The sequence below is a fragment of the Dendrobates tinctorius genome, unplaced genomic scaffold (genome assembly GCF_039654945.1).
Source record: "Dendrobates tinctorius isolate UK_male_01 unplaced genomic scaffold, ASM3965494v1 ptg000022l, whole genome shotgun sequence".
Taxonomy (NCBI): Eukaryota; Metazoa; Chordata; class Amphibia; order Anura; family Dendrobatidae; genus Dendrobates; species Dendrobates tinctorius.
In genome coordinates, this window is record NW_027361690.1 from 112,269,753 (window position 1) to 112,287,122 (window position 17,370).

Below are 17,370 nucleotides of genomic sequence, written 5' to 3' on the forward strand. Positions count from 1 at the left end.
TCTGGTGCCGGCGCTCCCGAAAATTATATCATGTGCTTTTGCTCTTTTCAAGCTGAAACGTGTTCTTTTTACTTAGTATATGTAGAATAAAAAACTTCTTCTTTCAATAAGCCTTTTTAGCACATTGTTATGCTGAGCAGATATGAGAGGTTTTTATTGAAAGCTGAGCTGATCCAGAAATACATTTTGCAGAAACTGGAATATTGCTTGAAAAGAAGAAGGGATTGAAAGATATGTATGTGTAAAACTAGCCTTAAAGGGGTTGTCTGGCCAAAAGGTCCATGGGATATTGGATTCTGGAAAAATGGCAATATAACTCATACTCTCAATTTGTCGCCCTCCAGGATCCAGTGCAGACAGCTCTATGGATCCAGCACTGGTGCCAAAAGCAATGACTGCGCCATTCATCCAGCCACAGTACTGATGCAGCCTTTTGATGGGCTGCAGCTGGCTGGTAACTAGAAGCATGCCATCCTAAGGAAAGCATTCAATGACCAGTGGCTCATGTTACCTGACCGCTGCTGCCTATCGCTAGCCACAGTCATGTGGCTGGTTGTATGGTGGCATCACTGCTTGCCCTGCGTATGGAGACCAGGATGGTGACAATCTGTATTACCTGGGGACTGGATTCTGTACAGAAAAATGTATCAAACGCCTTTTGCTCAGACAATCTCTTTAATATCACAGATAAAGAAGTGGGGAAAATCTGGAGTTCTTAATTGTACAAAATCTATTTTAAAGGATTTTTTCCATTTTTGTTTAGCCACACTCATGATGCTCCAAGATGGGGTCCGAGGGTTCCTGGGCCACGGTATGCACCTCCATCTTTGCATCATGCGCCACTACAAATGATGGGACCACGTCGTGGGTTTCCACATTATGGTGTGAGAGATCCTAGGTGAGTGTGTCACTCAGCACACAGCTTCTGTTTAGTTTCTACTTTCCCATGTCTCTTTCCCACTGTGGCAGTAAATAATATTTTGGGGTTTTCGCCTAATTGTTCATTGTCCGCATCCTGACCCTGTTAGTATTGGGCAGACTGTGTTATGGCATCGGTCAGTGAGCCCCTTATGTGCAGACTCCATTGCACTATACTTTACGGGGTATTTGCATCTTATCTAGGAACATCTCTGCTGGAATGACCCTTCTTTTTAACCCTTTCTGCACAATATATGAGGCACCCAAACGTTGCTATAACAAGCCTGTCTGTCCTTATGTTATTCTGCTGCAGTCATGGTCCCATGGTACCTCCACCTGGCTTTCCACATATGCCAGGTCCCAGACACAGTTTGCAAATGGAAGATGGACCACCTCGCCATTTTAGGTAAGGGAACATTTTTCATTTTCCCATGTCTCTTGTTTAGAATGATTGGTACCATCTGCTGCCTCTCCAGCAGTCCCGTAGAGAATGATTGGTGCCCTCTGGTGTCTCCGCCAGTCGTATAGAGACTGATTGGTGCCCTCTGTTGTCTCTCCGGCAGTCGCGTAGAGAATGATTGGTGCCCTCTCGTGTCTCTCTGGCAGTCACGTAGAGAATGATTGCTGCCCTCTGGCGTCTCCGGCAGTCGCTTAGAGACTGGTGCCCTCTGGTGTCTCCGGCAGTCACGTAGAGAATGATTGGTGCCCTCTGTTGTCTCTCCGGCAGTCACGTATAGGATAGGTGCCCTCTGCTGTCTCCGGCAGTCGCGTAGAGAATGATAGGTGCCCTCTGCTGTCTCCGGCAGTCGCGTAGAGAATGATAGGTGCCCTCTGCTGTCTCCGGCAGTCGCGTAGAGAATGATAGGTGCCCTCTGCTGTCTCCGGCAGTCGCGCAGAGAATGATAGGTGCCCTCTGCTGTCTCCGGCAGTCGCGTAGAGAATGATAGGTGCCCTCTGCTGTCTCCGGCAGTCGCGTAGAGAATGATAGGTGCCCTCTGCTGTCTCCGGCAGTCGCGTAGAGAATGATAGGTGCCCTCTGCTCTCTCCGGCAGTCGCGTAGAGAATGATAGGTGCCCCCTGCTGGCTCTGGCAGTCGCGTAGAGAATGATAGGTGCCCCCTGCTGGCTCTGGCAGTCGTGTAGAGAATGATAGGTGCCCTCTGCTGTCTCCAGCAGTGGCGTAGAGAATGATAGGTGCCCTCTGTCAATGATTGGAGCTGCGGTTCAGTGTGTGAATTGCCGCTACAGTCAGAAGGGTACAAAAATGCTTCTTTTTAGTGATTGGTGGGAAGCTTAGCTGTTGGCCACCCACCAATCAACCGTACTGTGCATTAAAACCAAATGTCTGTGCTTTTTCTCAACACCTCTGTAGATTGCGCTTGCTTTTTTTTCTTGCAAGATCCATAACTTTATTTTTCCGGCAATATAGCCATGTGCTTGCTTGTTTTTTGCGCACTGAGGTGTACTTTTGAATTGGCACATTCATTTTATCATGTAATACCCTGGTAGGCGAGGAAAAGATACTCCATGTGTGGTGACAAAGTGCCGTTCTGCAGCTGTGTGGGATTCTTTGTGTTTACAGCATTCACTATATAGTAAAAATGACCTGGCATTGATGACTAACATGACTCTCCAGGTCATTGTGATTACAGAAATAATGAACATGCATAGGTTTTGTTTAAAAAAAAAAAAAATATATATATACACTCACTGGCCACTTTATTAGGTACACCTGTCCAACTGTGTGTTAAGACTTAATTTCTAATCAGCCAATCACATGGCGGCAACTCAGTGCATTTAGGCATGTAGACATGGTCAAGACAATCTCCTGCAGTTCAAACCGAGCATCAGTATGGGGAAGAAAGGTGATTTGAGTGCCTTTGAACGTGGCATGATTGTTGGTGCCAGAAGGGCTGGTCTGAGAATTTCAGAAACTGCTGATCTACTGGGATTTTCACGCACAACCATCTCTAGGGTTTACAGAGAATGGTCCGAAAAAGAAAAAAAATCCAGTGAGCGGCAGTTCTGTGGCCGGAAATGCCATGTTGATGCCAGAGGTCAGAGGAGAATGGGCAGACTGGTTCGAGCTGATAGAAAGGCAACAGTGACTCAAATTGCCACCCGTTACAACCAAGGTAGGCAGAAGAGCATCTCTGAACGCACAGTGCGTCGAACTTTGAGGCAGATGGGCTACAGCAGCAGAAGACCACAATGGGTACCACTCCTCTCAGCTAAGAACAGGAAACTGAGGCTAAAATTTGCACAAGCTCATCGAAATTGGACAGTAGAAGATTGGAAAAACGTTGCCTGGTCTGATGAGTCACGATTTCTGCTGCGACATTCGGATGGTAGGGTCAGAATTTGGCGTAAACAACATGAAAGCATGGATCCATCCTGCCTTGTATCAACGGTTCAGGCTGGTGGTGGTGGTGTCATGGTGTGGGGAATTTTTTCTGGGCACTCTTTGGGCCCCTTGGTACCAATTGAGCATTGTTGCAACGCCACAGCCTACCTGAGTATTGTTGCTGACCATGTCCATCCCTTTATGAACACAATGTACCCAACATCTGATGGCTACTTTCAGCAGGATAATGCGCCATGTCATAAAGCTCGAATCATCTCAGATTGGTTTCTTGAACATGACAATGAGTTTACTGTACTCAAATGGCCTCCTCAGTCACCAGATCTCAATCCAATAGAGCATCTTTGGGATGTGGTGGAACGGGAGATTCGCATCAGGGATGTGCAGCCGACAAATCTGCGCCAACTGTGTGATGCCATCATGTCAATATGGTCCAAAATCTCTGAGGAATGCTTCCAGCACCTTGTTGAATCTCTGCCACGAAGAATTGAGGCAGTTCTGAAGGCAAAAGGGGGTCCAACCCCTTACTAGCATGGTGTACCTAATAAAGTGGCCAGTGAGTGTATATATATATATATATATATATATATATATATATATATATATATATATATATATATATATATAAATTCTCGATTTTCTGAGGACTATAAATGTGTGTTCTTTGCGCCTTTAGCCAATGTGTTTGTTAATACCACTTTATGAGGGGTTTTTTTTATTGAATTTTTGCGCTTTTGCAGCAGCTGAAAAAAAAATTCTGATTCTTTCTCGTTACATCTTTTACTGATTGGGTTAATTTAATATTTTGATCAAACAAATGTGGAGATTCAACATTTTTGTTTTTTAATGGGGGAGGAAAGTGGGGTATTCAAACTTTTTGTTGCATTTCAGTCCCCTTTAGGGACTTGAGCCCGCTATAACAGTAGCGCTGTGAATTGCAAGTCACGGTCTCCGATATGAGTGTCAGCCGTGTTCTATAATGACGGACACAGGTGTTTTCAGTAGACCTCCAGATGTCGTGGCAGCCTGTCGGCTGTTGATTGAACAGGTTCACAGCTGAGGGCTGAGCTCGGCTTCACACTTGGCTGTGAAAGGCAGGGCTGTGGAGTCGGTAAGCCAAACCTGTGACTCCGACTCCGACTCCTCAATTTCCCTTACTCCGACTCCGACTCCACGACTCCGACTCCCACACATATTGCTTATATTTAAGTGAAAAATTTATTGTAGTACAATGTGAACCTCAGACATTTAATCATTTTTATGATCCAATAATCAAGATATTTAGATAGAACAGAATATATATTGGTGTACTACCCGGTTTTCATTCTTTTTGGTACAGATACGATATGGATAGACAGATATGGATAAATGGATAGAGCAGATTTCTAATCTGCTTTTGCTATTGAAAACATTATCTATGAGCTCAAAAACCTTTCAGGTGATGCAGTTTTTTAAAAAGATGATCAGCTTTTGCAGCTGAAAAACGTATCCTCAAAAAACACAGGAAAAACGCTGTGTGTGAATGTAGCCTTAGATCAGGAATATAACAGCCATTTATAGGACATTTCATAACTTTCCCAAACTCCTATGAAAAAATATTCAGCACATCCTGCATTGAATTACTGTACCCAATTTATTATATATTTTAGGAGTCGGAGTCGGTCCATTTTACACCGACTCCACCAAAATGAGCACCGACTCCGACTCCACAGCCCTGGTGAAAGGCAGATGATGGCTGATCCCTGAGCCAGCATCAGAATCGAGAGCTGGCATATGATGTAACTGTACGTCGCATATTAGGGGTTAAATAAAAAAATTGATACTTGCCTCATTGACCGGCATTGTCTTTGTTTATATCATGTGACCACCAGGGGGCACCGTACCTAGATCAGAGGAACAGTCCAGGAGACTCTCTTTTTACTTTTAAGCTGTGCCCTCAAGCTATAGGGAAAGTGTCGTCCAGTGGTGGAAAGTCCCTGTATATTTGTAACCACATTGCATGTAGATCTTTGGATCAGGTATTGAGAATTGTTGTCATATATGTCCTTTTCTCTTGCCCATATTTAGAGGTCCTATGAGACACCGGCACTATCGCCAGAGACCCTTCCCTCAACATGGAGCTTTCGAGACGGTGAATGGCGCGCCACCTCAAGACCGCAGACCAGACCCTGTTCCACAGAGTGACCACAACTCTGGCCATAGTTTTCCAGAACATTCTCCTCATTCACAACAGAAGCAGAGGAATCCAAGACCAGCCCAGAAAAGACATCTCAACAAACGCTGGCAATAACAAGTCGTGCTTTTATTTATCTACTTTAACTTTTTTTTTTTCCTTTTTGTTTTTAAAACTCTGGAATTGCTGAGATATTTTAAACATTTAAGTCTGGACTTGGGATAAGACTTCATTCAGTGTACAAAAGATTGCTAATATATTTGCTTTGTACTCTTAGGGAAAGATACTTGCCCATGCCATCTAACCTCATTGTATGTGTCATAAAGGAAGGACTTTGCGCCATTTTAGGGTCCCCACACACTTTACGCTAATGTCAGCCAATATCGACATGTTGGGCCGACAGTCTGTGTATGGGGGCCTCCCAAAGATGATTGTTGGGGAAGTTAGAGACCAGCATGTCTGATTTCAGACTGATGATCCTTTTTGTCTTCCCTGAGAGAAACTACTGAGAGGGATGAGTCACAGTGGCTCTATGATGGCGACAATGGAGATCTCAGCCAAGCAAGCGAAAATGTTATCGGGAGAGGCGGTCGAGATGGCTATCTGCCAACTACTTTATAAAGTAGTAATTTCTCTTTTTTTTGTCTTTGGATCTTGAACCATATATGATTTTATTATATTTTACCTACATGGGAGCCTTTCCTCTCGTAAAATTCTGCCCGTGTCATCTTTTCTGTTTTTGTTTCATTTTCTGATGCTAAAGTAAGAATTATGCCTTTTGCGAGTGGAAACTTAGACAGTTTAAGCAGGAGATTTTTTTTGTTTTGTTTTAAACCTGCCCATGGTGGCATATGTGTCAGGCCTCGTGCACACATTGAGTATTTGGGGAGGTTTTTTACCTCAGTATTTGTAAGCTAAAACCAGGAGTGGGTGATAAATCCAGAAGTGGTGACGGGTTTCTATTATACTTTTCCTCTGACTGTTCCTCTCCTGGTTTTGGCTTACACATACTGAGGTAAAAAACTCACCAAATACTCAACATGTGCACATGGCCGTACCCTCTTTGGGCCATTGTTCTGTACCAGTCATGGTCCTGGAGTATTTCTGCTACACACATGTATGGTAGAGGAGTTGGACTTCACTGTGGGAGGGCGACTTCTTCGATCTTACAACTCCTAAGACAGGAGACGATGAGTCTTGCGTCCTTGCTTAGAGGATGTTGTACAGAAAAAGCACACTCAATTATAAACAGGACAAAATTGCTTTCCTTCATTTCTATTTTGTTAAAGTGTACCGACACACACTGCTTTTTTTTTTTTTTTTTTTCTCTCTAAGATTTTGGCGATGATGTAATACTGTTCTTGGGGATTGAGTGTTTATCACTAATCAGCCATTTATTTTTTTTTTCCCTTTTAAAATGGCTAAACCTTCCTTCTGGGATGAGAAACTGCATGATTCTCTAGAAAAAAAAAAAGAACATTTGCTGTTCGCGACTTATTTTTTAAAAATTTGTAAATGTTAGGCCAATTTCATGCATCTGACGTGCACTATAACTATGGATCACGATATCCAGTTGAATGTTTACACGCCCAAACACAGCAGCCTTCTATGTCCGGTGTTCAGTTAAGGTTCACTGATCTCTAATCCTAACAGTTAGGGTCCCGTTTCACATAAGGACGCACCAGTGATCCCGACAACGATACAACCTGGTAGGGATCGCTGGTGCGTCGCTACATGGTCGCTAGTAAGCTGCCAAACAGACAGATCTACTCAACGACGCACCAGCGATCCCAACCATGATGCGACCTGGTAAGGATCGCTGGTGCGTTGTCACACAGTAGCTATTCTGAACGATTCCAGCCTGCATCTGAGTTCTGTGTCGCCAACAGGTCGCTCGTCGGCGTCAAACACAGCGAAGAGTGCTGGCCAGCGGGTCGCCGACGAAAAAATGGCCCAGGACATTCGAGCACGATCAGCGATATCCAGCAAGGGGGGGGGGGGTCCGCTGCTATGTGTCACATGTAGCGAGATCGCTGGCGCGTCACAAAATCCGAGACGCATCAGCGATCTCGCTATGTGAGATGGGGCCTTTAGTGTCCGGTGCTAACCACCTAACGTTGTCTTCTGGAACTCTTTTGCAATGTTCGAAGCTCTGGGGGAAAGTCCGTTGCAGAGAGTGTTTTAAGTGGGGTTCTGGTAACCGAACAGGCCAGATACAAGAATCCAAACTTCCACAAGTCCACTCCTCTCTAGTTAGGATCTGTACTCCAATTGTGAATTCTGTATGTGTGATACCGGACAGTGTTCCTTACATTTCTTCATGCCACTGGAAATTAAAGCAGTTGAGCTCCATTCAAACATGTTGTATTTTGGAGCACTTCTCCACTTCCTAATGATTGAAATGGGATATTTTGCACAATGTCAACTCTCCTGGTGGGAAAAACTACCAGTTAGCCCCCATAATAGTCTCAAAACTACTGTAATAAAACCAAGTGCTATGCTCAACTCTGTCAGTGTGATGCAGCAGGACCCCAGAAATCATTGTCCTGTCTTATTCACAGTAGCATTTAGACTAGGTTGTATAACGTGAAGATCTGACCCAGGTTTAACCCTATGTGAAAGTATTTTAAGGTATTTTATTGATTTGCTGGTGAAGGAAATATTGTGTTGTATCATATAACAGTCTCTATTATTTTTTTACTCTTTCCTGCTTAAGAGTCACATTGAATAATCAATGCTCAGGAATAAGTGCACTTCTTATTTACTATTTTATAATGTGGAAGTTAACATGGCCAAATTGGAGACGGGTTACATTCTATATTCAGTCTGAACTATTCCTTTTACTTTTGAAACTGATTAGAGAATAAATGTTTTGAAGGGAACCTGTCATGTCCTTTTGTAGTATGTACACTGTCCCCAGTGCGCTGTTAGTGATGCACATTGCAACACTAACACATTTTTTTATTTTTCATCAGAAACGGTAGTGTAATCATGTGGAAAAATCACTTTATACAGTTAGTCATAGGGGCGTACTTCATTGGGTTCAATCACGGTTTTCATCGCTGGTGCAATTTGAATGTTGTTCTTGGGGCAGCGCCAACGTAGCACAAATCCGATTTGAGAATCCCGTGCTTGCGCAGTGTATCGTAGAGCCGCACATGTGCCGTGATGAGCGGCTCCCTGCGCATGCGCACTGACGAGTGTAGTACCCTGCTGCAATTATCTTGTGTTGTACATGTCAGAGCCTTGTGATTGAGTAAATGAAGACAGAAAGGTAGCACCAGTACAGTGGGGAATTTTAGCACGGAGTTATTTTAGATCACTTCCAAGATTTAGGCTATGTGCACACATAGTTGGAAGTGCTGCGGATTCTTCCACGTGGATTTTGAAAAATCCGCAGGTCAAAATACCTGCGGATTAGCCTGTGGTTTAGCCCTGCGGTTTCACACCTCACAATGGTGAAGGTGTGAAACCGCAGCAGAATCCGCACAAAGAATTGACATGCTGTGGATTGTAACCCGCGGAAAAATCCGCAGCATGTGCACAGCGTTTTTGGTTTTACCATTGAAAACAATGGTACTGTACAACGCAGCAGAAACTGCTGCAGACCCGCAGGGCCAGAAATGCTGCGGACCTACAGCTGAATCCGCAACGTGTGCACACAACCTTAGCCTAATTTTGGATGATCCCTATTTAGTTTAGCACCAGCATAGTGGGTGGGCAAGCCGCATGTATCGCAAAGTGCTACTATATGCCTCCAAAGGAGAGGGCAACAACTTGCCATTCATGGACGGTGAAGGCTTCTTCACCACATACACAATGCAGTGTAACACAGAAGTGTCATGAATACACAGGGCCGAGCACATGGACCGCAATTGGCCCATTTACAATATTCTTGTACAAAGGCTATGTAAACAGTGTGGAGAAAGCTCATTTCCCTGCTTGAGTCATCATTAGAACTATAATCCTATGTCCGTGCCAAAAGGAAACAAGGAAGAGGATAAAAGCCAGGGTGGCTGGGGCAGGAGTTGGAGGGGATGGACTTTGGCTGCCAGGGACTTTGCAGTGATGTAGAATTGTAGTTCTAATGCTGATTCATGCAGTCACGGAAAAAAGACTTCCTCTTTCTACACAGAGCATAGAAGGAATCAGCAAGTCAGCTTTTAATCATATGATGGTAGAGACTCAAAATAAACCATTTTAAGTATACAGTGCTATCTAATATATTTGGAATATATTAGAGGGATAACTTTGATGGAGGTGCTTCTTTAATGGTCATGTTTTGGCACAAACAAGTACACTATCCCGAGATAAGCCCCATACAAGTGACTGTGGATACGCTGGATTACAAGACATAGCCTATGGGCAGGAGTAGTGCTGTTTGTTGGGTTAAAAAATATAAACAGGACACTTTATTGTGACCATGGATGCCTTTAATGGGCTGGTTACAATGCAGGCTGAACATCTGTCTATTAAAAGCAACATTGGTAGTCATGTATTTTGTTTGTTTGAGAGGGAAGCAGCAGCCAGCAAAGTCAACGATTAGAATGGTCTTTTTTTTTTTTTTTTTTTAGAACGGACAAGTATTGCCCTTCTTCCCTTGTTTTGTGCATCATATGATAAAGCTAGGCCCCATGATCTATTGTGCAAGCATCTGTGCTCATCACAACATGATGAAATGCAGTGAACTTGTGACAATAAGAGTTTTGATTACTGTTGATCAGGGTAAAGGCTGTACAACATGTGGGTCAGTCTTCCTGGTTCACTGTGTAAACCATCCATTACATGGAAAGCACCTAAGAGTTTAAATTGGGGGTGGCGTCACCAAAGGCGTTACATCATATTTTATCTTCTAATTTCTAAGAGCAGTAAATGTTCACACTAATCTTATAGAGTGCCACTATTGGTCTTGACTTTACCTTTTAACCAGGGCTGTGGAGTCGGTAAGCCAAACCTGCGACTCCGACTCCTCAATTTCCCTTCCACCGACTCCCACATATATTGCTTATATTTAAGTGAAAAATGTATTGTAGTACAATGTGAACATCAGACATTTAATCATTTTTATGATACAATAATCAAGACATTTAGATAGAACATATGTATTTATTGGAATACAACTTTAGAACACAAAAGACTAATAAATTGTAAATATGTAATACACTGTATAATATCGATTACACATTATATATAACTATAATAAACTATGTAAGTGGCAAAAAAACAGTTTTCAACAAAAACATACTAAATAACACTTGTGCAGTCAATGAATTTATTCTAAGAAATAGAATTGCCTCCATCAGATCCTTCATAGAAGACCTAAAATCTGACCTAATAATTTTAAGGCCAGAGAACAACCTCTCTATACTAACTTGGGTTGGAGGCAAAGCCGTAACCACATGGCCAACATCTCTAACAATTTCCGGGTATAAAGGAATTGCCTCATGCACAGTCAGTTTTGATGAACGATTGAGTTTTTCTTTTTTTTTTTTTTTTTAGAGCAAGTGAAACATTTCGCTGAAATATGATCATTCTGCTTGCTATAGGTGACGGAGTGAAATCTTTTTCCTTGCGGCAACGCTTTGCCTGCTCCATGTCATCCAACTACTTGTCAAAGTCAAACTCCTCATCTGATGAGGATGAAGATATGGCAGCAGTAGCACTGTCAGGACCCAAGTCATCTTGCGCCTGGGAGTCCTCCTGTAGGCCACTCATCCTAACTGCTACCTCAGTCAGAGCTTCTTTTCCTTTAGTAAACTGTTGATCATCAAGCAATATACGATGACTTGGGTCCACATAAACAGCTGCCAGAAAAAAATTATTTTCCAATAGCTGTGTCTCTCCGTTTCATTGAAGCAGACATGCCATCTGCGATTAAATCTCCTCTTTGGGACAGGCAAAATAGCAAGTTCTTCCACTCCCTTATGAAAATGCCAGGAGTTAAATCCTCAGCTTGTAATTTTTTAGTCACGGTAAATAGGTGATTAAGCAATTCCTTCAATTCAGCCACCTGTGTCAATTGACTTTCATTTAGGGTTACCTGAGGGTTCGCCATATCTATAAGAAACGGTTTTAGCTAGGATCAAAACTAGGGGGGGCAGAACCTCATACTGTTCTGCAGAATCTCATACTGCACACCTCAGCTGCTGCAGAACCTTATACTGCACACCCCTACACTTGAAAATAAAGCCTGCACCTTAAGATGTGAATGCAGGCTATTTATTCCAACTATCAATTGATGTTGATGTGTTACTGAAGACGAGCAATGCCTGTCCTGGGCGTCCTTTTGGGCAGCTATGAGGTGTACCTGACTGGTGCTAAAAAAGAAAAGGAGTGTTTGTCTGTGTGCTACCTGGCTTTTATTCTTTTTGGTACAGATACGATATGGATATATAGAACAGATTTCTAATCTACTTTTGCTATTGAAAACATTATGAGCTCAAAAACCTTTCAGGTGATGCGGTTTTTTTAAAAAGCTGATCTGCTTTTGCAGCTGAAAAACGTATCCTCAAAAAACGCAGCAAAAACGCTGTGTGTGAATGTAGCCTTAGATCAGGAATAGAACAGTCATTTATAGGACATTTCATAACTTTCCCAAATTCCTATGAAAAAATATTCAGCACATTCTGCATTGAACTACTGTACCCAATTTATTATATATTTTAGGAGTCGGTCCATTTTATACCGACTCCACCAAAATGAGCTCTGACTCCACAACTCCGACTCCACAGCCCTGCTTTTAACCAAGCCCATTTCACTTTTAACCCCTTACCTACAATTGACGTAATATTCCGTCCATGTGACCATGGACCTAATTACCATGGACGGAATATTACGTCATCGCGATCAGCGGCGCCCACGTGGTGAGCGCCGCTGATCGCGGCCGAGTGTCAGCTAATTATCATAGCTGACACCCGGCACAATGTGTCAGGGGCGGTCACGGACCACCCCCGACACGTTAACCCCTTGCACACCGCGATCAAACGCGATCGCGGTGTACCGGGGGTTAAAGGGAAGCATCGGCAGGGAGGGGGCTCCCTCCGTGCTTCCCTGAGCCCCCCACGGCAGCGCAATGTGCAGCGCTGCTGCGGGGGGCTCCTTTCCTCCAGGCCCCCGAATCCAAGATGGCGACGGGGGCCTGAGGAAGCTGGCTTCCTCAGTGCCTGCAAAGTGCAGGCATGAGGAAGTCTGCAGCAGTGCCTGTGTCAGATCGCTGATCTGTCACAGTGATCTGTGATGTGACAGATCAGCGATCTGTCACAGGACAGTGATGTCTCACCTGGGACAAGGTAATAAAGTTAAAAAAAAAAAAAGTGTTAAAAATAATTTTAAAAAAATCGCTAAATAAATTAGTAAAAAAAAAAAAAAAAAAATATTCCCCAATAAATCCATTTTTTCAAAATAAAAAAAACCAAAAACAATAAAGTACACATTTGGTATCGCCGTGTCCGTAATGACCTGCCCTATAAAACTGTCCCATTAGTTAACCCCTTTAGCGAACCCCTTAAAAAATAAAAATAAAAAACGAAGCAAAAAATAATGATTTATTATCATACCACCGAACAAAAAGTGCAATAACGCGCGATCAAAAAGACGCATATAAATATGCATGGTACCGCTGAAAACGTCATCTTGTCCCGCAAAAAACGAGCTGCCATACAGCATCATCCGCAAAAAAATAAAAAAGTTATAGCTCGCAGAATAAAGCGATACAAAAATAATTATTTTTTATATAAAATTGTTTTCATTGCAAAAAACCGACAAAACATAAAAAAACGACCTAAATGAGGTATCGCTGTAACCGTACTGACCCGAAGAATAAAACCGCTTTATCAATTTTACCGCACGCGGAACGGTGTAAACGCACCCCCCAAAAGAATTTCATGAAACGCTGGTTTTTGTTCATTCTGCGCACCAAAAATCGGAATAAAAAGTGATCAAAAAATGTCACGTGCCCAAAAATGGTACCAATAAAAACGTCAACTCGTCCCGCAAAAAATAAGACCTCACATGACTCGGTGGGTCAAAATACGGAAAAATTATAGCTCACAATATGTGGTGATGCAAAAACTATTTTTACAATAAAAAGCGTCTTTTAGCGTGCGACAGCCGCCAAACATAAAAACCGCCATAAATCGTAAATCAAACCCCCCGTTATCACCCCCTTAGTTAGGGAAAAATAATAAAACTAAAAGAAAATGTATTTATTTCCATTTTCCCGCTAGGGTTAGGGTTAGGGCTAGGGTTAGGGTTACGGCTAGGGTTAGGGCTAGGGCTCAGATTAGGGTTAGGGGTGTGTTGAGGTTAGGGTTGGAGTTATAATTTGGGGTTTCCACTGTTTGGGCACATCAGGTGCTCTCCAAAGGCAACATGGCGTCTGATCTCAATTCCAGCCAATTCTGCGTTGAAAAAGTCAAATGGTGCTCCTTCCCTTCCAAGCTCTGCCATGTGCCCAAACAGTGTTTTACCCCCACATGTAGGGTATCAGCCTACTCAGGACAAATTACAAAACAACTTTTGGGGTCCAATTTCTCCTGTTACCCTTAGGAAAATAAAAAATTGGGGGCAAAAATATAATTTTGCGTAAAAAAATGTTTTTTTTATTTTCACGCCCAGGCGTTATAAACTTCTGTGAAGCACTTGGGGGTTCAAAGTGCTCTCCACACATCTAGATAAGCTCTGTGGGGGGTCTAGTTTCCAAAATGGGGTCACTTGTGGGGAGTTTCAATAGTTTAGGTACATCAGGGGCTCTCCAAACGCACATGACACCCGCATACCAATCCATCAAAGTCTGCATTCCAAAACGTCACTACTTCCCTTCCGAGCCCCGACGTGTGCCCATACAGTAGTTTTCTCCCACATATGAGGTATCAGCGTACTCAGGACAAATTGGACAACAACTTTTGGGGTCCAATTTCTCCTGTTACCCTTGGGAAAATAAAAAAAATGGGGACTAAAAGATGATGTTTGTTGAAAAAATACGATATTTTTATTTTCACGCCCGGTCGTTATAAACTTCTGTGAAGCACTGGGGGGTTCAAAGTGCTCACCACACATCTAGATAAGTTCATTAGGGGGTCTAGTTTCCAAAATGGGGTCACTTGTGGGGGGTTTCCACTGTTTAGGTACATCAGGGGCTCTCCAAACGCATATGACACCCGCAGACCATTCCATCAAAGTCTGCATTCCAAAACGTCACTACTTCCCTTCCGAGCCCCGACGTGTGCCCATACAGTAGTTTTCTCCCACATATGAGGTATCAGCATACTCAGGACAAATTGGACAACAACTTTTGGGGTCCAATTTCTCCTGTTACCCTTGGGAAAATAAAAAAATGGGGACTAAAAGATCATGTTTGTGGAAAAAATACGATTTTTTTATTTTCACGCCCGGACGTTATAAACTTCAGTGAAGCACTGGGGGGTTCAAAGTGCTCACCACACATCTAGATAAGTTCCTTGGGGGGTCTAGTTTCCAAAATGGTGTCATTTGTGGGGGGTTTCTACTGTTTTGGTACATCAGGGGCTTTCCTAACGCGACATGGTGTCCGATCTCAATTCCAGCCAAAAACGTCAAATGGCGCTGCTTCCCTTCCGAGCTCTGCCATGCGCCCAAATAGAGGTTTACACCCACATGTGGGGTATCAGCGTACTCAGAATAAATTGCACAATATCTTTTAGGGTCCTGTTACTTTTGGAAAAATAAGAATTGAGGGTGAAAAGATCATTTTTGTGGAAAAAATATGATTTTTTAATTGTACTGCTGTACGTTATAAACTTCTGTGAAGCCCTTGGGGATTCAAAGTTCTCACCACACATCTAGATAAGTTCCTTGGGGGGTCTAGATTCCAAAATGGTGTCATTTGTGGGGGGTTTCCACTGTTTTGGTACATCAGGGGGTTTCCAATCGCGACATGGTGTCCGATCTCAATTCTAGCCAAAAACGTCAAATGGCGCTGCTTCCCTTCCGAGCTCTGCCATGCGCCCAAATAGAGGTTTACACCCACATGTGGGGTATCAGCGTACTCAGGACAAATTGCACAATAACTTTTAGGGTCCTGTTACCCTTGGAAAAATAAAAATTGGGGGTGAAAAGATCATTTTTGTGGAAAAAATATGATTTTTTAATTGTACCGCTGTACGTTATAAACTTCTGTGAAGCCCTTGTGGGTTCAAAGTTCTCACCACATATCTAGATAAGTTCCTTGGGGGGTCTAGTTTCCAAAATGGGGTCACTTGGGGGGTTTCCACTGTTTAGGTACATCAGGGGCTCTCCAAACGCGACATGGCGTCCGATCTGAATTCCAGCCAATTTTGCATTGAAAAAGTCAAACAGCGCTCCTTCCCTACTGAGGTCTGCCATGCGCCGAAACAGTGGTTCCCCCCCACATATCAGGTATCAGCGTACTCAGGACAAATTGCATAATAACTTTTGCAGTCCAATTTCTCCTGTTACCCTTGGTAAAATAAAGAAAATTGAACCTGAAGTATTTTTTTTGTGAAAAAAAGTTAAATGTTCATTTTTTTTTAATATTCAAAAAATTCCTGTGACGCACCTAAAGGGTTAATAAACTTCTTGAATGTGGTTTTAAGCACCTTAAGGGGTGCAGTTTTTAGAATGGTGTCACTTTTGGGTATTTTCTATCATATAGACCCCTCAAAGTGGCTTCAAATGTGAAGTGGTCCCTAAAAATAAAATGGTGTTGCAAAAATGAGAAATCGCTGGTCAATTTTTAACCCTTATAACTTCCTAACAAAAAAAAAATTTTGGTTCCAAAATTGTGCTGATGTAAAGTAAACATGTGGGAAATGTTATGTATTAAGTTTTTTGTGTGCTGTATCGCTGTGATTTAAGGGCATAAAAATTCAAAGTTGGAAAATTGCAAAATTTTCAAAATTTTCGCCAAATTTCCGTTTTTTTCACAAATAAACGCAAGTTATTTGAATGCAATTTTACCACTACCATGAAGTACAATATGTCACGAGAAAACAATGTCAGAATCACCGGGATCCATGAAAGCGTTCCAGAGTTATGACCTCATAAAGGTACAGTGGTCAGAATTGTAAAAATTGGCCCGGGAGTTAACGTGCAAACCACCCTTGGTAGTGAAGGGGTTAAGGACGGCACAAAGTTTTCATCTTGGCTATCTTTTTATTATTTATATTTGGCTTTTTGAAACCTTTGGTTACAAATAATAACAAGTCAGGTGCTTTATAATTGCTGCCAAAATGCCGCCTCTTACACAGTGCCCTAATAAACGAGTGCCCTCAAAGTGCCACCAGTAAACATTTTTAAGATATTCCAGCTGCAAAAGGATCGGCTCCTGGCATACCGGTTTAAAGGGGTTATTCTACTACCAACACAAAACACCTAGCAAAGGGGGATACATGTAGGGTAGAGGGAATCCAACCTCAAGGACCCTTTGTGATCAAGAATGTGTCATGTGTCCTCTGAGTGAATGGATTGGTAGTCACACATACCCCCTGGTGATGATCCCCAGATCTGTACATAGGCAGTACGTTCTGCTTCGTGACCCTTTTAATATTATTTTACTCGCTTATATAGCACCATTAATTCCACTAACTATATAAATTCCTTATCAGTACAGTATGTATTTGAAATGTTGGGCGGAAATACACACAAACACAGGAAGCACATACAAACTCCTTGCAGAAGATGTTCTTGTGGGATTTGAACCCAGGACCCGAGCGTTGTAAGGGAATGTTCAATGATCGATTTCTTCACATCTGAGAAAAACGGTTTGAACAGAATGGCACGAAATTCTCTCTGATTTGGAGAGGAAAAAAAAAAGTTCTCCACCTTCTCCATTCTTTCAGTTTGTGAAAATCAGACGCACTCATGTCATCCGAGTGTGGACCGATGTTTTCCACGCACCCATACTTGCATTGCCGATTTTG

General features: G+C 42.7%; 1 protein-coding gene across 1 annotated transcript in view; it reads left to right on the forward strand.

Moving 5' to 3' along the window:
* The window catches only part of DUSP11 (dual specificity phosphatase 11), a 30,184-nt gene extending 23,470 nt beyond the window's left edge, over positions 1–6,714 (forward strand). The window contains exons 9-11 of the mRNA XM_073569056.1: positions 764–898; positions 1,232–1,324; positions 5,347–6,714. Coding sequence (XP_073425157.1) covers positions 764–898; positions 1,232–1,324; positions 5,347–5,569 — 451 coding nt within the window. The 3' untranslated portion in view covers positions 5,570–6,714. The remainder of the gene's footprint in view (positions 1–763; positions 899–1,231; positions 1,325–5,346) is intronic.
* The last annotated feature ends 10,656 nt before the right edge of the window (positions 6,715–17,370 follow it).